The sequence below is a fragment of the Hyla sarda genome, chromosome 5 (genome assembly GCF_029499605.1).
Source record: "Hyla sarda isolate aHylSar1 chromosome 5, aHylSar1.hap1, whole genome shotgun sequence".
Taxonomy (NCBI): Eukaryota; Metazoa; Chordata; class Amphibia; order Anura; family Hylidae; genus Hyla; species Hyla sarda.
This window is the reverse complement of record NC_079193.1, coordinates 280,237,161-280,260,386: the sequence shown is the minus strand read 5'-3', so window position 1 is coordinate 280,260,386 and position 23,226 is coordinate 280,237,161. Positions and strand designations below refer to the sequence as shown.

General features: G+C 38.2%; 1 protein-coding gene across 5 annotated transcripts in view; it reads left to right on the top strand.

Moving 5' to 3' along the window:
* The window catches only part of NOL4 (nucleolar protein 4), a 336,038-nt gene that overhangs the window by 295,739 nt on the left and 17,073 nt on the right, over nt 1-23,226 (top strand). For all 5 annotated transcript variants that reach the window (XM_056521813.1, XM_056521812.1, XM_056521816.1 and 2 more), the window contains one exon: nt 7,551-7,664. In XM_056521813.1, the coding sequence (XP_056377788.1) occupies nt 7,551-7,664 (114 nt within the window). The remainder of the gene's footprint in view (nt 1-7,550; nt 7,665-23,226) is intronic.

The window sequence follows — 23,226 nt, the reverse complement described above, 5'->3', positions numbered from 1 at the left end:
GTGTCCTCAGGTCGCATGCAGTCTTATAACTCTGCACATTTTCCTTAAAGGGGTACTCCACCAAAAAACATGTTATCCCCTATTCGAACATGGAAGCTCCAGATTCTGTGTTCCGGACGCTGACGCTGCCGGCCTGGAGATCGCGGGGGTCCCCAGTGGCGGGAGCCCTGCAATCAGACTTCTCATCCCCTTATCCTTTGGATAGGGGATAAGATGTTTTTCGGCAGAGTACTCCTTTAATGTTTGTTAGTGTATACCACTGCACAGAGGACCCATTTGCTTTAAAGGTTGACCTGAACCACAAGTCATCATGGTCCTTGGTGGCTTTCCCTGCTCCGCCAGCCTTAACTTATAGATCTCTCCCTGTTTGGATGTAGGGAGGGATCCATTTAAGGACAGTGGAGCAGTGAAAAGCTACCAAGGATCATAATGACTTGTGGTTCAGGCAGCATGAAAGTGATGACAGTTTCTTTTAACATATCCTTTCTTCAGTGGGAATCAAAATTGCAGTCCTGCAAAAAAAACATATGTTTGGGAAATTGTCCAGACATAGTCACTGTAGTCACTACATAGATTAAAAGTGTTGACGGACAAAACTATATAACAACTTCAAATGCTAATAAGCTATTATACTTAATGGTTTTGACTATGAAGTAACCATAAATTCCCAGTGTTCTGACAAGAATTTGTATAGGATCTATTACAATGCCAACATGAAACCATTTCAGACTCTTCAATAAATAGGTTGCTTAGTTACCACATTAGAGGAATTTAGTGTAATATTGGCGTAAAGTACCAGTGTCACCAGTGTTAGGTTAGCTGAGGTGAGTAGCTGTTCATCGTATCATATATATCCTTCGTGTACCACTTAAAGGAAAGGTGTTATCAGAGATTGACCTTAAATTGAAATCAGGTTTTTATGTTAGAAATATATTTAAAGGGAAACTGAAACCCATACTAAACCCAATACACAGGGTTACAATGTGGGTGAACCGGATTTAAATGAGGTATAACTTCATAATCTGATTCCCAGCATCTTTGCCTCCTAACCCTCAGCCCCATATATGCCCACCCACCTCATTAGTATTCATGGAGGACCCTCCTCCCATGTGAGTGCTCTGTGGGCATGCATATCGGAGCAGAAGGATAAGGGCAGGGATGCCAGGCCCCGTCTCCATTGCACAAAGCCGGCGAATAACATATTAGCAATGGAGGCTTATACATTGTATATCTCTGTAAACGGACCACAGATATGGATGAGTTTTACCTCACTTCAATCCAAATGATTTACCGTTTCTTAGGTTTAGTGCACAAGAACAGTTTTGCTTTAAGCCTGTGTTCACATGATTAGGTTTTTAATTGCAATTAATAAATGTAAAGCCAGGAACAGATCATGGACACAAATAAAGTAAATGACTGAGACTTTTTTCAAATCCATTCCTGGCTTCTTTTTCAATAATTTCAATGAAAAACCTGGATGTGTGAACACAACCGTAGAAATGTTTTATGTTGTTTTTTCTTTTATTTTTCAATGTCATTACCTGTATTAAAAATCCTGAGATCTTGCAGTTTTTACTCTGGCCACTAAGATTCATAATAAGCTGACATTTCTTGTAGTGATGAATTGTTGACTTGCTCCTCTTTATTATCACAGTTGAAATTACATTGACAGGTGATACCTTTACATAGATAGGACAGGATCACCCATTTAGAATAAGTGATGGTCAAGGCTTTCCTGCACAGATAACAGTGCACAGATTACAGTGCATGGCTAGAAAACTCTGCCATAGAAGGCATTGAGTCTGCTCCAGTCTGTTGTTTCCTAAGGACTACGTGTTAACAGCAGCTCAGGTAATATGGTCTCCCTATAATCATGTACAGAAAATAGAATGAAAAATAAAAACGGGATCTGTCCCATTCAGCACTTTTTTTTTCCTTGCCCTGAAATGGGACGGAGTGGAACGGAAACTGCAGGGTCACTCGAATGGGGTCGGTCAGGGATCCGGTATTTTACCTGAGTATAGTGAAGAAAAAAAAGTGCATGCACTATTTTCTTTCTCTGCTAAACTCCCGACCAAATTCTGAAAAGCGGAGACTGACGGCAATGTGAAACTAGCCTAAGATAAAACAGATAATAAAAAGAAATAAAGTTCACTGGTTTTATTGAAAATAAAGCCTACTCCTTTTTGTTAGAAAGTTTGATAGACAACACCATATCACAGAGTTCCTCACTGCAGCGCCATCACAGGAAAAATAAAGCATTACACAGAACCCATTCAAATCAGACAATTGTCTGTGAAATTCATAATAGGACAGGTCAACCAGAGCGGGAGACGCCCTGTCCATACTATAGTAAATCAGAATTTCATAGCAGGATATATATATATATATATATATATATATATATATCATGATCATGGAGCTGGGACCCCCCCCTCGCGATCTCCTGAACAGGGCGCCGGCAGTCTGCTGGAAGGAGCAGTGGCCTAGCCTTTTTGTTGCTGTTGCCCCCTGTCTGTATAAACCAGTGGAATAATTTTCCTCTGCCCCCTTCAACCCCCATAATGCCCTAGTGAATATAAAATGTTCTGGAGATTAGTAATTTTTTTTTTTTTTAAATAATTAAATTACCTTGTTTGATCAAAGTCTTTTGCCTCACATTTCTTCCTTATTGTAGTGTTTTAGTCTTTGCAACATCTGAACCTCTTGAGCATTGATTATTTGTGGTGATTATTTGGTCATATGTTTGGTTGAGCCATTATTAGGCCATAATAAAATATAACTTCTTTTTCCCACCAATTCCAAACAAAACTTCTTCAATGAGGCGCAGAAAAGCAAGAATATATTCAACTTATGGTTTTGGGTGGGGCACAATTTCAAAGCTGGAGAAGGGACAAATAATAGGCAAACAATAAACATGCAGAGAAAAAATACAAACCAATAGAGCAGAGCAAGAACAACAAATATTTTAAAATTGACACATAGAGAGCGATCCTAGTCAGAACTGAAATCAAATGCCGTGTAACTAGAGAGTTTGTGCGGCACACACCACACTGTAACGCAACCAGGACGCCCATTGGGGACAAGGGTCACCGTGCTCCGCTCAACAACATAGGGTAAAGCAAGTACCCAACAATAGAAAACAGGAACATCAAACAAAACACAAGGAAATCATCAGAGAAAACAAGGAAAGGACATGAAAAGAAAGGAAAAACAAAAAAGATGAGAAGTAATGTTGCTCGCGAATATTCGCAATACGAATTTTATTCGTGAAAATCGCATATTCGCGAATTCGCAAATATAGCACTATATATTCGTAATTCTGAATATTAGTTTTTTTTTTTTTTCACAGTGATCACCCCTCTCTGCTTCCAGCTTGTGTGGTGCAAAGAAGGCTCTAATACTACTGTGTGAGATTGGCGTGCAAATTTTCGCATATGCGAAAATTTGCATATGCTAATTTTCGCATATGCAAATTTTTGTGTATGCTAATTTTTATATATGCTAATTTTTGCATACGCAAATTTTCGCATACGCGAATTTTTGCATATGCGAAAATAGAACGCGAATATTATGAATATGCGAATTTAGTGAATATATGACGAATATTCGTCCATATATGTGCAAAATATTGCGAATTCGAATATGGCCTATGCCGCTCAACACTAATGAGAAGCAGGAGAGAGAGAAAGAGTGGAGCACGGACAGGAGAGAGGAAAGAAGGCAACAAAGAGTCCCAAAGGTACATCAAATTGCTTCTTTCATTGTTCAGAGTTTTTTTTTTTAAAGATGAATGAAGCAATCTGATTGGTTGCTATGGGCAACTAGTCAACTTTTTTACTGCGCAGGTTATGATAAATCTCCCCTGATATGTTTTGCTGGTAAGCTTCTAGCTTAAGTGTAGGGGGAGAATTAATTTTTCTAGGGAAAGGAAAATGAATTTTTAACATTTCTACACTGTCCCTGTGATAAGAAGAAGAGATCGAGCACATAGTAAAATTGGTGAATAAATGGTTTGGGAGGGAGCCATGGTATGTACCTTTGGTAAAGAGGTAGTTTAGCACGTAAAACCACAAGGTAAGGAATGGTCTAGTACATAGTTAAGTAGATGAATAAATAGTTTGCCACATAGGATAACTTGGAAACGAGTGGTTTGGCGCACAATAGGGTTGGCGAATGGGTAGCTTAGCATAAGACTGATCTAGCCAACCTTTAGGTCAGAGAAGGTCTGGAAATAGAGAAGGTAGGTGATGCACCCACAGCGTTTGTACCCTGCACCAGGCACTTGGATTCTGCGGTAATACTAACCACTATTTGTGATTACTGCACAACAAACACACGAGGACGGGATTCAAACGTTCCATTCATTTTAATGCCGCAATATGTGTATTTATGGATAACAAACTTCCTCATTATTACTGTGAGCTTAACTTTATTTTATTAGAGAAGTAAATTGTTGCTTTTGTCGCATTAAGGACATCATTTGTAAGCTGCTTTTGAACACCATAAACACTTATTTGAACATTGTCATTGCGCTCGGTATTCCTACTGTTAAAAGACCCATAAAACATTGCAGTTCTCTGCCAGGGGATTAATTGAGTAGGTTTGACCTGAAATTATCCCTATATAAATATTACTTCTCCTAATGTTCCAGCAAGGTGATTTCAGAGAGAGAAAAGCCAGCTTCACACAATGACATGTCACATTGATGGTAATTATTTCTCACATACATTTTCTCACCCAGCATTTTTCTATAGAGTATTAGATATAATAGGTGAATGTATCTACTGTTAATATTTCATATGATGGCACATCCCTTTAATAAGGCTCTATTTGTCCATGTCCAAAGCCTCTCACCCAGCTATCCGGCACCCCGCTCTATATTGATGAGGGGTAAGAACCCTAAACTGCTGTTTTGGAGGAGCTACTGATTTGGCTGACAATCCCTAGTCATGTTTCAAGGCTATTTGAGGGGTGAAGCACTTAGTAACATAGTTCATAAGGTTAAAACAAGACTGGAGTCCATCAAGTTCAACCGATATCCCTATGAAAGGGGTACTCCCCTGGAAAACATATTTTTTTTAAATCACCTGGTACCAGAAAGTTAAACAGATTTGTAAATTACTTCTGTTTAAAAATCTTAATCCTTCCAGTACTTATCAGCTGCTATATGTTCCACAGGAAGTTCTTTTCTGTCTGACCACAGTGCTTTCTGCAGACACCTCTGTCCATTTTAGGAATTGTCCGGAGCAGGATAGGTTTGCTACAGGAATTTGCTCCTACTCTGGACAGTTCCTAAAATGGACAAAGGTGTCAGAAAGAGAGCACTGTGGTCCGACAGAAAGGAAATGCAAACAGAAAAGAACACCTCTGGAACATACAGCAGCTGATAAGTACTGTAAGGGTTAAAATTTTTAAATAGAAGTAATTTAAAAATCTGTTTCATTTTCTGGCACCACTTGATTTAAAAAAAAATGTTTTCCAGTGGAGTACCCCTTTAAGTCCCTGCTGAGTTGATCCAGAGGAAGGCAAAAAAACCCTCATACCAGAGGTAACAATTCCTTCCCGATTCCAAGTATGGCAGTCCCTGGATCAAGCTTCTGTCCCTATAAATCTAGTATCCACTGGCTTAAGATTTACTTTTAAAGGCGACGCTAGCGAGCTAATTTGTACTGTAAATATTAAAGTAAAAAGGTATTGTATTGTGCATAAATGAGAAAAACATTATAACAAAAGCTTCCTCTAAAAAATGATTAAAAAATATGCTGGGCGGATCAGGCTTGATAGACTGTACTCTATATAATGCGTTATACTTCACAATGCACGTATAAGGGTTGAGGAGCTTTTGTTTTTGATTAAATAAATGCAGAAAATCCATTAATAATGTTATTTTGTTTTATAGGGGTTTTATATTTTTCTCACTTTATTTATTTTCCTTGCTCAGTTTCTGTTCTTGGACACTTGTAATCCTGAGAATATGGTGTTTTACTTACTGAATAGCATTTTTGATACATTTTGAAAAGTGCACAATTTCTTTTAGTAGTGTACAGTGATCCCTCAACTTACAATGGCCTCAACATACAATAGTTTCAACATACAATTGTCTTTTCTGGACCATCGTAACTTGAAACCAGACTCAACATACAATGCTACAGACAGTCCAGATCTGTGAAACGTGTCAATGGCTGGAAGAACCAACCAATCAAAATGGGCATTCACTGGTAAAACCCTGGTATTACTGAAGCGTATGCACTGACTGGTGTCTGGTATTACATGTTCTGTACACTTTACCTGTATCAGGGTTAGATGCTCCTTTGGACACCAGGTGAGGACAACTCCATTACTTTTTTGGGACACTGTGTGTTCTGTACAGGACCCGGAAGAAGCTCCTTTCCTCTACATAGACCAGTGTTTCCCAAGCAGGGTGGCCCCAGCTGTTGCAAAACTACAACTCCCAGCATGCCCGGACAGCCTTTGGCTGTCCGGGCATGCTGGGAGTTGTAGTTTTGCAACAGCTGGATTCTCCCTGCTTGGGAAACACTGACATAGACAGTGACTTACAGCTCCCAGCAGATCTTCCTTACTTTTATATGTAAGGATTTTCTTTATCTGTATTAGTAATCTACTTATTTTTCTTTTATCCTCACATTTTCCAATTTTTTTGGATGATATTTTGGTGCCTTTAGACCCAATTACCAGGTTTCCACAGAATTCTGGTCTCAACATACAATGGTTTCAACTTACAATGGTCGTCCCGGAACCAATTAATATTGTAACTTGAGGGACCACTTTGTATTAAGAAAAAAAGCAACATATGAAGTAGTGTTTTTTTTCTGGGCAAGTGTAATGTAGCGTGAACAACAATATTTTGTATTCGTAATGCTAAAGTAGTATAGAAACTTGGAGGTTCCATGGCAGTCTTGGTGCACGTGGGTTAGATGGGGATATCCAGTGGTGTACATAGGAGAGAGGGGGTCCTATAGAAATGGCGGAATGCAGAGACGCCTATTACGGTGATTTGCCACTGATTTGCTTTCTATGACCTATTGGTCAATACCCTATCCAATAATTTGTTGACAATACAAACAACTGGAGAAGGGAGTTCTGTGCAGTTTTAACCAATGAAAAAAAGAATAGGACAAACTGGGGCTGGGCCCCCTCTCTCTAAGGTCCCCATAACAGCCATATGGTCTGCCTGTATGGAAAGTACCACCTTGGTGATATCACTACAGATGTATGATAGTGTACAGCACTATCTGATCACGTCATGTCCAATGTAAGCTCTGTGTGTTATTTCTGTATTATTTATTGTATTTTGAGATCTTTTTTTTATTTTTTTATAATGTCCTATGAATTGTGATATATTCCAGGGGAAGCAGTATCCTGTGTTTCTTCATTTTTTCATCAGTTCATTTCCCCCCTATCAGTTTGTGTTGCGTGTACGTGCATTGTAAAGTGATGTTTCAGTTAATGCAGTCCTGTCTTCATTTAACCCTTACATATCTACCAACTTTTTAATCCCGCTATATCTCTAATATGCTTTTTTCCAGTCCCGACCTATCCCCTCGCACCTCACCTCCGCTGTAGCAGAAAGTATCTTAGCCTCAGCCTGTGAGAGTGAAAGTAGGAATGCTGCCAAGAGGATGAAGCTAGACCGCCAGCAGGTACTGTTATGTACTGAATAATTCTGTTCATGAGGCTGATGTGTGGCCGTATTTACAGCTCGTGAACTAATATTCTTTCACCAACACACGTAAGAGGGGCCTAGCCGTAGGGGGAAGGGCTACCACTTGTTTATGAAATATACATATACACCAACAAAAAAGAAAACTAGTAGTGAAAAGTATGTATTTTATTTAACAAATATAAGAATAACAGACGTTTAAAATATGAAAGAATAAAAACAAGGCACTACAAGAACAACTGCAGGTAAGTGGAGGAGGAATACATGGAATACAGGGAAAAATATGTCATAAATAACAATAGAAGATTTATAAAATCAGCATATGTATAATAAATGCTAGACAGATACTATTCACAGAATTAATAGGAAGCTAACAGTAAAAAGAGGTCATGACATCCTGCCATGCATTGCCTACCTACCAGCTCCAACCCCAACGTACGTTTCGCTTGTTCTTCATCAGGGGGCGTGTCTGAGACACGCCCCCTGACGAAGCACAAGCGAAACGTATGTTGGGGTTGGAGCTGTTAGGTAGGCAATGCACAACGAAGCACAAGCGAAACGTACGTTGGGGTTGTAGCTGGTAGGTAGGCAATGCATGGCAGGATGTCATGACCTCTTTTTACTATCCTTTTTACTATCCTGATTTTATAAATCTTCTATTGTTATTTATGACATATTTTTCCCTGTATTCCATGTATTTATGCCTGCTGTACCTCCTCCACTTACCTGCAGTTGTTCTTGTAGTGCCTTGTTTTTATTCTTTCATATTTTAAACGTCTGTTATTCTTATATTTGTTAAATAAAATACATACTTTTCACTACTAGTTTTCTTTTTGTTGGTGTATATAGCTCGTGAACTAAGTTTCAAGTTATTTCATGGAGCATTGTGGAGTTTTCTGTCTTTAATGGGAGAGTACAAACAATTTTGTCCACGTCCGTACAAACTCCATGTAGATGTTGCTCTAATCAGATTTCAGTTTTTTTTTTTTACTTTGTTCCTACCGTACATCCCGCACAAAGTCTGCAGCAAATCCACAATGTGTGGCCCTACCTTAAAGGGGTACTCCAGTGGAAAACTTTTTTTAAATCAACTTGTGCCAGAAAGTTATAGAGATTTGTCAAATTTCTCCTATATAAAAATATTAATTCTTCCAGTACTTATCAGTTGCTGTATACTACAGAGGAAGTTCTTTTCTTTTTAAATTTCTTTTCTGTCTGACCACAGTGCTCTCTGCTGACACCTCTGTCCATGTCTGGAATTGTCCAGAGCAGGAGAAAATCACTGTAGCAAACCTCTCCTGCTCCAGACAGTTCCTGACATGGACAGAGGTGTCAGGTGTCAGAGAGCACTGTGGTCAGACAGAAAAGAAATTCAATAAAAAAAAAGAACTTCCTCTGTAGTATACAGTAGCTGATAAGTACTGGAAGGATTAGGATTTTTAAATAGAAGTGATTTACAAATCTACAAACGTAACAGAAAAGGGGAGAGAACTCTTGAGAACAATATCACCTTATATCAGTAGAACGGTCCTCGGTGACCTATGTCAGTGTCTCCTGCGGGGTGCACATACAACAGTATAAAGTTTCCAATGTTAGTACAAAAAGGATCACGTACGTGCACTCACCGCAAGGCAGAGAGAATCAGATGTGAAGGTCCGGTGACGGGGTGCCAGGTCTCGTCGCTGGCGTGTGGCGCTCGGAGGCTACGCCGGCAGTTTCGGACGTAAGTGCATGCTTCTTCCGGCCTCTAGGCCGGAAGAAGCACGCACTTATGTGCGAAACTGCCGGCGCAGCCTCCAAGCGCCACACGCCAGCAACGATGTCGAGACCCGTCACCCCGTCACCGGACCTTCACATCTGATTCTCTCTGTCTTGCAGTGAGTGCACGTACGTGATCCTTTTTGATTTACAAATCTATTTCATTTTCTGGCACCAGTTGATTTAAAAATATTGTTTTCCACCGGAGTACCCCTTTAACGTTCAGTTCACTGCTGGAGTAAGGTGTGACTGATCTGGGTTATAGTCTGATGGGTTAGGACATAAATATGCGCTTAAACACACGTTTATAAGTCTAGTCATTTAACTGTGGATGAAGTTACAAAAACAAATTCAATGGGGGAATGTATGAAGGATTTTACCCTGTTTTTTTATACTGTGATTTGTCTCAAATTTCCTTTTATGTCACTTTTTGCGACAAACAATTGCGCCAAATGGTTTAGAACAAAATGACTGATTTCACGGGGGACACGTTTTTGATCAAAAAAGTGCGCTAAGAGCCTCAATTTTTTGACCAATGTGTGCTGCTGCAATCTTCTTTTTTGTATCCACTGATTTCACTTTGTTAGTCGTGATTTCAGTTACAATCATTCTTTGGTCTGGAATTCATTTGTTGCGACTTTTCAATTTGGCGCAAGTTTAGGCACAAATACCTTCATTTAGGCGCAAATCTACACCATGAATAAAGTGACAGAGAAAATAGCTACAACAATAGAATGTCCCAAAGTCAGATTCACTGCCTGGAATTCTGGGGTCTGCGCCTGCAGGGCTACATTTGTGCCAAAATTACAAACTTGCGTACGACAATTGATAATTTTGGCGCAAATATGCTCCATTTGACGCAAAGAAACATACATAAAATCACACATTGCTACACCCCCCCAATGTCCCTTCTAAGTTTGTGTTCTAAAATGTGCAGCGCGATGACTTCATACGGTAGGTCCAGTGAGTCACTCTCTGAGTCAACCTCAGTACAGAACAGACCCCAAATCATAGCCGAATAAATGGGTCAGTACTGACTCACCAGACCAGCCTTCTGAATAAGACAACATTCTATTGGAACTGTACTTGTCACACAGCATGGGGCTTAATATTTCCAGCAACTTCATATTTTAAACAGTTCATTTCACTGAAACGTTTGTATTTATGAAAGTTTAAATCTGAGGACGTATAATTGACTGAAGACTTTCAAGCTGCGGAGCGGCCTCAGTGTTGGAGCTTCAGGCAAATGCAGCATTCGCAGTACTTTATCATTAGAGACGTCGTATGTCTCTTTTAAGACATTTGTGTAGAGCGTAGTCAAGTCAAATACATGTGCTATGTTTGCTTAGCTGATAAAGCATTCTGGATATTGTAGTAGTCAGCAGCTGCTCAAGCAAGTAGTGAAGTAGTCATATCGGCTGATATCGGCTTCTGGATTTGGACAGCCAGATAAAAATTCCATATACGTCTACAGTTTTTTTTTATTTTTATTTTAACCCAACAGAGTCAGAGTACCCCTTTAAGGAGAGTGATCCCTTTTAATAAAGCAATACATATAGAACTATGCTAATGAGTTACGCATCTGTTGTTTTAACCCCTGCATACTTGTAAGATGTAACCTGTGTGTTTCCTGCTTTTGTGCTCAGAAATGCTATTGACTTTTGTTTTATATTTTAATATATTTTATTGATTTATACTGAGCATCACAAAAAAAACATCATAATATGCAGTTACAATTAATACTTTTCACAATCCCCCCCCCCCATCTCCGTGCGTGAAAAAAAATAATAATAATTTGATCATTATAGTTTTTTTTTTTTTTTATCAACTGGTGCCAGGAAGTTGAACAGATTTGTAATTACTTCTATTAAAAGAATCTTAATCCTTCCAGTACTTATTAGCTGTTGAATACTACAGAGGAAATTTTTTTTTTAAATTTGGGAATACAGAGCTCTCTGCTGATATCACGAGCACAGTGCTCTCTGCTGACATCTCTGTCCGATTTAAAACTGTCCAGAGTAGGAGAAAATCCCCATAGCAAACATATGCTGCACTGGACAGTTCCTAAAATGGACAGAGATGTCAGCAGAGAGCACTGTGCTCGTGATTCAGCAGAGAGCTTTGTGTTCCAAAAAGAAAAGAATTTCCTCTGTAGTATTCAGCAGCTAATAAGTACAGGAAGGATTAAGATTTTTTAGTAGAAGTCATTTGCAAATCTGTTTAACTTTCTGGCACCAGTTTTCCTCCGGAGTACCCCTTTAATCCCATAGTCCCCATGAATTTTCAAATTCTTTCTTTTTTTTTTTTTGTTGAATTCCCCACTTTATACCTCTCAAACTTCTTAACTCGCTCCTAAAGAGCTAACCATTGTTCAAACCAAGGGGCTAGGGGGTCAAACCATTTTCCCCAAATTAAATGTTTAGCCAAAATAAATAACTTAAAGGGGTTATCCAGGAAAAAAAACTTTTTTTATATATATATATATATATATATATATATATATATATAACAACTGGCTCCAGAAAGTTAGACAGATTTGTAAATTAAAAGAAAAAATAAATGTATGTGCAGCTCACAATTACTAATACACACCGAGGTCAAACTAGGGCATGCAACTATACCTTAATTGCTCAAAAAGGGAAACCAAAAGTAAAAAGTAGCCCGGACCTTCTAGGCGAGTGTAAATATATAAATAAATAAATCTCTGGATCGTGCTTCAATAATAATAGTCAGCAATTTATTAAAATAAGATATGTGTAAATTAAGATTAGTTACTTCTCACAGGGCCCATGTGAGAAGAACATATACAATAAAAGCAACCAATCAATAATAATTATGCATAGATTTAAATAGCATAGATTATAACAATGTCACTGGCATAAAATTGGCTTCTGATGTGTAACCGGTATATGCCCGTTAGTGTAACAATCAGACACCAACTCCACAAGATAAGCAAGATACAACTGAAGTGCTTAAGTGATTGTTTCCCTCATTCAAATGTTCTAAGTGAAATGTATTGTTTTTTATAATGTTACACAATTTGTAACAGTTTCAGAATTATGTTACCGATCCTTGTAGTGGCAACCCGGGCAGTAGGTGTTGTTACCACAGTGCCTAGATGGTTTTAGTGCACTGGGTCCTCTGTGCAGCGGTCCCAGATGTTAACAATTTGATCCAGCAAGGTCCAAGTAGGAGCGGTGGCGGTCGCTTCTGGCTAATGGCGCTGGCAGGCGCCGATGGTCGCAGGATGCCGAGAAGCTGCTGGCGCTGGCAAGCGCTGGAGATGATATAGTCCTCACCGCTGGCTGGATGGAACCGGAGACCGTGCGCTGGGTGCGAGGAGCTCACCTCGTGTTGCCGGTGTGTGACGTCAGCTATTGTTGGAGCCGGAACCACTGCACCAGGGTTGATTTGCAATATCTGGACCGGATAGATACCGGACTGGATACACTGATGGTTTTAGCAGTTCATAAGAGGTAACCAGCCGTTGTTAATAGGCACAGTTCATAAGTCATGGTCATGCATAAAAGACTAGACGCGTTTCAGGGTTGTGTAGTATAACCCTTTCCTCAGTAGTCATAATGGTTGCCATAAACTGTTACCTTTTTATAAGAGCACAAATCCCACCTATTAACACATTATTGGATAATAGTAAAAACAATGAATGGAATCAACGGATAGGTTCCCTAGAGAGCAGTGTTCAATGACAAAAAAGTAGGTGTAAGGAGTAATGTGTGAATACTGTTGAAAGGTGCGAAAAAGCTTTTTGCAGAAAAACAGATTTTATGAATGATGTTATACAATATTGGAGATTTTAGTTGTTTGTTATTATGAAATGAGAGATCGATACACATAATTATATAATTAATTGTAGCATTGTCTAACAGTATAATAATAAAAATGGAAATGTTAATATAATTGATAAAAAGAATATAAGAATGAAATCAAATAAAACGAGAAGTGGATATGAAATGCATAATAAAGGACAAAAAATAATAATAAAAAATAGATGATGGATAATAGAAAATAAATAAATGAATAAAATAAAGAAAGTGTGAAATGAATAATAAAAAATAAAAACATAAAAAGAGAATTAAAATAAAATAGTAATGATAATGTTATATAATAAAAATAATAATAAATATATATTTGAAAAATAAAAAGTAGAATTAATGAAAAAAGAATGGAAAATAAAAATGCAAATACAAATACAGTTAAATATAAATGAAAATAAAAACTAAAATCTCCAATATTGTATAACATCATTCATAAAATCTGTTTTTCTGCAAAACGCTTTTTCGCACCTTTCAACAGTATTCACACATTACTCCTTACACCTACTTTTTTTTGTCATTGAACACTGCTCTCTAGGGAACCTATCCGTTGATTCCATTCATTGTTTTTACTATTATCCAATAATGTGTTAACAGGTGGGATTTGTGCTCTTATAAAAAGGTAACAGTTTATGGCAACCATTATGACTACTGAGGAAAGGGTTATACTACACAACCCTGAAACGCGTCTAGTCTTTTATGCATGACCACTGGCATATACGCTACTTATGAACTGTGCCTATTAACAACGGCTGGTTACCTCTTATGAACTGCTAAAACCATCAGTGTATCCAGTCCGGTATCTACCCGGTCCAGATATTGCAAATCAACCCTGGTGCAGTGATTCCGGCTCCAACAATAGCTGACGTCACACGCCGGCAACACGAGGTGAGCTCCTCGTATCCAGCGCACGGTCTTCGGTTCCATCCAGCCAGTGGTGAGGACCATACCATCTCCAGCGCTTGCCAGCGCCAGCAGCTTCTCGGCATCCTGCGACCATCGGCGCCTTCCAGCGCCATTAGCCAGAAGCGACCGCCACCGCTCCTACTCGGACCTTGCTGGATCAAACTGTTAACATCTGGGACCGCTGCACAGAGGACCCAGTACACTAAAACCATCTAGGCACTGTGGTAACAACACCTACTGCCCGGGTTGCCACTACAAGGATCGGTAACATAATTCTGAAACTGTTACAAATTGTGTAATATTATAAAAAACAATACATTTCACTTAGAACATTTGAATGAGGGAAACAATCACTTAAGCACTTCAGTTGTATCTTGCTTATCTTGCGGAGTTGGTGTCTGATTGTTACACTAACGGGCATATACCGGTTACACATCAGAAGCCAATTTTATGCCAGTGACATCGTTATAATATATGCTATTTAAATCTATGCATAATTATTATTGATTGGTTGCTTTTATTGTATATGTTCTTCTCACATGGGCCCTGTGAGAAGTAACTAATCTTAATTTACACATATGATATTTTAATAAATTGCTGACTATTATTATTGAAGCACGATCCAGAGATTTATTTATTTATATATTTACACTCACCTAGAAGATCCGGGCTACTTTTTACTTTTAGATTTGTAAATTACTTCTATTAAAAAATCCTAATCCTTTTAGTACTTATGAGCTTCTAAGTGCTCTCTGATGACACGTGTCTCGGGAACCGCCCGGTTTAGAAGAGGTTTGCTATGGGGATTGGTTTTAAACTGGGCAGTTCCCGAGACATGTGTCATCAGAGAGCACTTAGACAGAAAAGAACAACCTTAACTTCAGAAGCTCATAAGTACTGAAAGGATTAAAGGGGTACTCCAGTGAAAACCTTTTTTCTTTTAAATCAACTGGTGCCAGAAAGTTAAACATATTTGTAAATTAAAAAAAGAAAAAACTATGTAGGTGTGTGCAGCTCACAACTATTACGCACCGAGGTCAAACTGGGCAAGCAACTATACCTTAATTGCTAGAAAGGGAAAAACCAAAAAACAATGTAGCCCGGACCTTCTAGGTGAGTAAATAAAAATGGATATACATGGATCGTGCTTCAATAATAATTATAATTTATTATAAAATATAGATAAGATTTCAACACTTCTCACAGGGCCCTTGTGAGAAGAACATACATATTAAAAGGCAACCTAACAATGTATTTAGGCAATAGTGATTAAAACTATAAACTTGGCATAGGATATAGCAGAGTAAGATCTGTACCATACAAATATATTAAAGAGTTGCTCTTCTAGATATTTAGGGTAGATATGTCCCTTTTAGATACAGTAGCAAACAGTCTGTAATATTAGAAATTGTTACCGGTCTGTAAATGGTAACTCAGGCGGTGGGTATTGCTCCCGCAATGGCTGAGTGTCCGTGGTGTGCACAGTTTTTTGTGCGGTGCTTCCAATTGTGAGCCTGGTCCAGTAGGATCTGAGCGCGGTGGCAGTCGCTGTCGGCTGAGGCGCTGGCAGGCGCCGAAGGTCGCAGTGGTGTCCGGGGACTGCTGGCGCTGGCGTGCGCTGGAGTTGGTATTCCTCACCGCTTTGTTAGTTGGTAGACAGGACCATGTACTGGAGGGCTGGAAGTTCACCTCGTGGTGCCGGCATCTGACGTCAGTGCCGGGATGGCTGCACCAGGATGGTTACACCGGAATGGACCTGAACTGCTGAACCGGGTAGGTAGCAGAGTAAGAGCGCTAATGATGGTACAGTTCATAAAAGGTAACTGGCCATAAAATTTAGGCACAGTTCGAGTACTACTATGCCAGTAGATAACGACTAGACGCGTTTCAGGGTTGTATAATGTAACCCTTTCCTCAGTAGTCATGATAGTTGCCATAAATCATCAGTTGTTTGTAAATTACTTCTATTAAAAAATCTTAATCCTTCCTGTACTTATTAGCTGCTGAATACTACAGAGGAAATTCTTTTCTTTTTGAAATGCTCTCTGATGAAATCACGAGCACAGTTCTCTCTGCTGACGTAATTATAATAATAATAACGCTTCATTTATTGTTGTCCTTAGTGGGATTTGAACCCAGGTCCCCAGCACTGCAAGGCAGCAGTGCTAACCACTGAGCCACCATGCTGCCCTTAGCATACATCTGCTATGCATGGTTGCTAAAATGAACAGAGATGTCAGCAGAGAGCACTGTGCTCGTGATGTCATCAGTGTTCCAAAAAGAAAGGAATTTCCTCTGTAGCATTCAGCAGCCAATAAGTACTGGAAGGCTTAAGATTTTTTAATAGAAGTAATTTACAAATATGTTTAACTTTCTGCCACCAGTTGATTTAAAAGAAAAAAAGGTTTTCACCGGAGTACCCCTTTAAGATTTTTTTAATAGAAGTAATTTACAAATCTGTTTAACTTTCTGGAGCCAGTTGATATATATATATATATATATATATATATATATATATATATATATATATAAAAAATCCTGGAATACCCCTTTAACTTTGACTTGATAAACAGAGGACTCGCGAAAGCTTATCTATACAAAATACTGTTAGTCCAATGAAGAAAGGTGTTACAAGATTCTGAAAAAATAAATACTATATACATATATATATATATATAATTGTTTACAATAGTGATAGTTTTATAGATATATATATAATTGTTTACAATAGTGATAGTTTTATAGATATATATAATTGTTTACAATAGTGATAGTTTTATAGATATATATATATATATATAATTGTTTACAATAGTGATAGTTTTATATATATATATATAATTGTTTACAATAGTGATAGTTTTATAGATATATATAATTGTTTACAATAGTGATAGTTTTATATATATATATATATATATATATATATATATAATTGTTTACAATAGTGATAGTTTTATAGATATATATAATTGTTTACAATAGTGATAGTTTTATAGATATATATAATTGTTTACAATAGTGATAGTTTTATAGATATATATATAATTGTTTACAATAGTGATAGTTTTATAGATATATATAATTGTTTACAATAGTGATAGTTTTATATATATATATATATATATATATATAATTGTTTACAATAGTGATAGTTTTATATATATATATAAATGTTTACAATAGTGATAGTTTTATAGATATATATAATTGTTTACAATAGTGATAGTTTTATATATATATATATATATATATATAATTGTTTACAATAGTGATAGTTTTATATATATATATATATATATATATATATATATATATAATTGTTTACAATAGTGATAGTTTTATAGATATATATAATTGTTTACAATAGTGATAGTTTTATAGATATATATAATTGTTTACAATAGTGATAGTTTTATAGATATATATATAATTGTTTACAATAGTGATAGTTTTATAGATAAATATAATTGTTTACAATAGTGATAGTTTACTGCTATCTGCTCAGATGCTGGCAATACTCCTGGACCTACAGATACACTTTTCAGTTACTTTAGTGTTGGTTGTGAAGAAGTAAAATAAATAAATAAAGTGAAGTGGTAAATTGAAATCCTCATCATTAAGAATTGCAAGAAGTATTGCGTTTAGCTCTTAAGGACCCTAGAGGCAGATGAAGGCAGCTATTAGGTCTCTGACAAAGCAATTATGGACTAGACACATATGCTGCCAGCTGACCTGACATTTGCCTTTGGGTAGTTGTCATAGCAGCAGTCCGTACAGAACAGTTTGATGCGGGTGTTTACTCGATTTCCTCTAACAACGGGAGATTTAAGGCAACATATTTGTCTAAAGCGCGCGCATGCTGTCATGTGACAGAAGTGGAGTCCGCAGTTTAGTTATATACAATATTTGGTAATGAATAAATATTACCACGGTAATGATTTACCACTGGCTACTTTGAAGTGCCATTCCGTCTTGCTGGTTACCAGGTAACGAGGGAACGCTGCCAGGGAGCACTATTCAGACACAATTTTGTTAACAAGAGAAATAAGTCCTGTGGATGGTGGCAGCAGAGATGACTCCGATACGCAGAGCACGAGATGAAGAATTGTAACGCTATCCCATATTTCCGTATTCAGACCCAGAAGAGACTGCGGCGGATAATTGACTCCAAGTTGCTTTCACGTTTTGTACTTTATTAAGCACAAGATGGCATTGTGCTTTTCAAAACGTAAGAATTTAGGAATGCACTATAAGCCTGGGTCTACAGGGGGACATATACCATGTGGGCCCTATCAAAAGGAACAATCCCTTCTAGTTTGGGGTGCCACTTATAGGTAGGATTCCCTTTGACAGTTGTGTAACCCTATTATATATCTATCAGTCGGCAACATCATTTAGCAGAGGTTAACACTTTGTTTCCCAACCAGGGTGCCTCCAGCTGTTGCAAAACTACAACTCCCAGCATGCCCGGACAGCAGAATGCTGTCCGGGCATGCTAGGAGTTGTAGTTTTGCAACAGCTGGAGGCACCCTGGTTGGGAAACACAGGGTTATCCTAAAGCAGTGTGTGGCATTATGTTTAACCGTCACATCAAGGAACAGTATAACCAGCGATTCTCTCATGTAAAGGGGTACTCTAGTGGAAACAAATGTTTTCAAATCAACCGGCGCCAAAAAGTTATAGAGATTTGTAAATGACTTCTATTTAAAAATCTTAATCCTTCCAGTACGTATCAGCTGCTTTATACTACAGAGAAAGTTGTGTAGTTCTTTCCGGTCTGACTAGAGATGAGCAAAGTTACAGTAATTCAATTCGTCATGAACCTCACGGCTCGGCAGTTGCGGACTTTAGGCTGCGTAAATTAGTAGCAACCGCCGAGCCGCGAGGTTCCTGACCAATCGAATTACTGTAACTTCGCTCATCTGTAGGTCTGACCACAGTGCTCTCTGCTGACACCTGGGTCCGTGTCTGGAACTGTCCAGAGTAGAAGCAAATCCACATAAAAAACTGCTCTGGACAGTTCTTGAAATGGACAGAGGTGGCAGCAGAGAGCACTGGGGTCAGTCCGTAAAGAACCACACAACTTCCTCTGTAGTACACAGCAAGTAATAAGTACCGGAAGGCTTAACATTTTTTAATAGAAGTAATATACAAATCTGTATAATATTCTGGGAACAGTACCCCTTTAATGTCATTATAGGAACAGCTTCCTATACCAGTACCAGAGATATTATATTAACCCTTCAGCTGTCAGCAGGACACAGATATTGCCTGTTGATGTGCTGCCGATGTATGTGTAGAATGTCAATAAGTAACAATATTTATTTATTTATTTTGTTATTTACTTACTTACTTATTTTTTGTTATATACAAAGTAAAATATTTTTCTTTAGAGTAGAGTAGTTCGAAGAGCATAGCACATGGATTTATTTCTTGTTTTGTTTTAACAAAGTTTGCAGCATTCAGGACAGTATCGCTTTCACAGATTTGTCACGCTGCCATCTAGTGGATGTAACATGTTTTCTATTATGAAATACACGGGATGAATATTAATATGAGAAAAATTAATCTGCAACATATTCTGCACAGGGGTTCATAGAAAACAATGTTATAGATACAAATTGGTTTTATTTTATTTATTTGGACAGATTTATATAATTTTTTGAATGTACTCTGTTTTTGGGTTGTTTAAAAAATAATAATAATAAAAACAAAAAAGCATCTGTTTTCATTACAAATGTTAAAGCATTTTCTTCTGCAGCTTGCATGCGTTCCAGAACATTGCAAGCTGCTCGGTACTGTGTAGTGTCAGTCCTGTCAGACGTTACTCAAACTTTTGCAGCCGAGTATGGGAGGCCTAGTGAGGGAGATTGCAACCAATCAGATTGCTTCTTTTATTTTTCTGAAGCCTTTTTAAAAGTAAAAGAACCAATCTGATTGGTTGCTATGGGCAACTGCTCCACTCTTCCTCTACACAGGTTTTGATAAATCATCCCCCATTGTGTATGAGTATGACCTGGAAAAGTGAGAATAATGATAAAACACACAGTTCCCCAACCTGTGTTTAAAAACAACTCCCATCATACATCAATAAATTGCAGACGGACCTTACACTGGAAGTCGGCAGTACATGCCAGCTAGAGATGAGCGAACTTACAGTAAATTCGATTCGTCACAAACTTCTCGGCTCGGCAGTTGATGGCTTTTCCTGCATAAATTAGTTCAGCTTTCAGGTGCTCCCTTGGGCTGGAAAAGGTGGATACAGTTCTATGAGACTCTTTCCTAGGAATGTATCCACCTTTTCCAGCCCACCGGAGCACCTGAAAGCTGAACTAATTTATGCAGGATAAGTCATCAACTGCCGAGCCGAGAAGTTCGTGACGAATCGAATTTACTGTAAGTTCGCTCATCTCTAATGCCGGCGCTAGGACTGCTTGTAAATGCAACGTCTCATAGACTACACAGCATTTCCTTGCGGAATCCACAAAAACATTAAATAGGTTCAATGTTTTTGCAGATGCCAGAATCAGGAATTTTGCACTTTAAACAGTGCAGCAGAATCCCATTAAAATCAATGAGACTTTGCTGTTGCGTATTGTCTGTGCGGAATATTCATATTTGCAAATAATTAGTAAATAATGATAAATCAATTCTAAGGCAAGAAGAATATTAATAATATCACAACCTAATGAATGAATGAAAAAACAGTTGTTTTTTTGTTGTTGTTGTACATATAGGCAATTTTGTTGTATTCTTGGTACAGTATTGGAGATAAGCGATATTGTCAGCTATATGAAGACAGTATTCATGAACCATAAGCTGCATTTAACACTATGTGATGAAGCAGTGGTATAGCACTGGTGGTTCCAGCCACATCTGGGTCATATACCCACAGGGTCTGCTTACTGCTGATAAACAGTGAGAATATATAATGTTACATCCTAGAGATTACATAGTGATATGGATGGTTATACGGTCGGGAGCTATGCCCCTGTACAAGTCAATTCTTATAAAGCTAAAATACTATACACTATCTACATACGGTAGTACATGTATAGTATAGAACGTAGAACATTACTGGGGAGCCAAGGAGAGTGGCTTGATGGCACCTCCTGGAAACTGGACCCAAGGGTACATGCCCCACCAGCTGCACCTCTGGGATAGTCTGTTCCTTTAAATAAATAAAGATAGATAGAAAGAAAGGAGAAGAGCAGCACATCCCAAATAGCACTATGTCAGGATGCCCATAGTGCAAGGTCCCGGTCAGGGACGTCCACAATTGTAGATAAAGAAGAATCACTGCAGCACTCCCGTTGGAGGTGAAAAAATGGTGTAGCTTTATTCCATAGTGTATACAATAGGCAACGTTTCAGTGCCCCTAGGGGCAGCTGAAACGTTGCCTATTGTAATCACTATGAATAAAGCTACACCATTTTTTCACCTCCAACGGGAGTGCTGCAGTGATTCTTCTTTATCTAAATAGACAGATAGATAGATAGACAGGGAAACTACTTTGATACAACCACCTAAAATTGTCTTCGATGGGATGGTCTTCTAAAAGAATGCATAATAAATGTGGCACATAAAATCGGGTCTGGGGAAGGGGGTGTTTTACTTAAAGAGGTGGTCTTTTGAAGAGGTTTCACTGGATTTGTAAAAATGTGTATTTGAGTTTTACTTGGGTTTTAATGGTATATTTTCCTTTGAAACTAAGATATATATATATATATATATATATATATATATATATTTATGGATGACAGCCTGATCAAGACATATAGTTGTATTAGTAAGCACTGGAACTAAATTTCTTCTTCTACGTTTTGCTTTCATGGGGGATTGTATGGGGGATTGTATACTTAAAAAGCGTACCCGTCAGATCCAACCCAAAAAAAATGTTTTAAAATATATCACTCAGTACCTAATCCTGACCATGTACATCTAATTATTATGTGTTTAGCACCTTTATTTATTTTTTTATTACACTTTTAATATAGCTCACTAGACTGAATTCCTCTCAAAGGGAGGGGGCGTGGCCTCACTGTGCAGGTCTCCGCCCCCTTCCTCAGTATGCTGTCTGCTCACATATCCCCTAGCATTAGCAAAACTACAACTCCCAGCTTGTCCTCACTGACAGTAGCGGGACACAAGCTGACAGTGGGAGGATTTTTCCTCTATCTGCGCTCACAGCTGTCAATCAAGGAAGTGTGTACATGACATAGGGGATGTTGCATGGACACAGCAGGATTACTATGTGTCCAAGCAGGCAGGGGGGGCCGTTGTTTGACTGGCTTTTTCAGTATGAAATACTGAATATTTTCGAATGAAAGCAATTACAAAACCTATTGGTTATACATGCTTTACAACATATCAAAAGTTTTTCTATCTGACAGAGCCCATTTAAAAGCTTTTCATTGATCGGACTACATCAAGCTGTCTCCATAGTATACAGCTTTGTATTGCGGCCTTTGTAGACAGAACATACGTAGAACATGGTTCTTTAACAGGTTCATCCATTTATTTCCCACCCTTTGTAAAATAATAACTTATAAGTATTGCAGCCGGCTTTCCTTGTTATTTGTTAACTGTTTCTCTACATAATTAACCTTGTCTATAGAAAATCTCATATAACTAATAAACGTAGGGGGAAGGAAAGGGCTTGTGTAGTGCATACAGTAAAGAATCTTTTATCTGTGACTAAAGTGCAGCTCTTAACCTTCATCTAAAAGGGACAAAAGGCTGGAGTTAAGACCGTGCCTCTCGTATTATAGTAAAAGATTTTCTAGAGAAAGAAATGACTATAGTGGACGTTGGCTACCTTTTTGTTCTCGGTGTTTTAAGAAAAAAGGGGGAAGTGCGAGGCAAGTGTTTACACCATAAAGGAAGGCTATTGTAGAGAGTGCGCGCCATCCTGGTTGGTCCCATCCCCTTCGCTAAATGGCAGGAACCTTTGCCAGATTTCACTTTCCAGAGGAACTGCATTGTTATCCAACAAGAGGCTGGAGAACTGGGCCAAGGGTCTTGGAAAAGGGGCTGGATGAG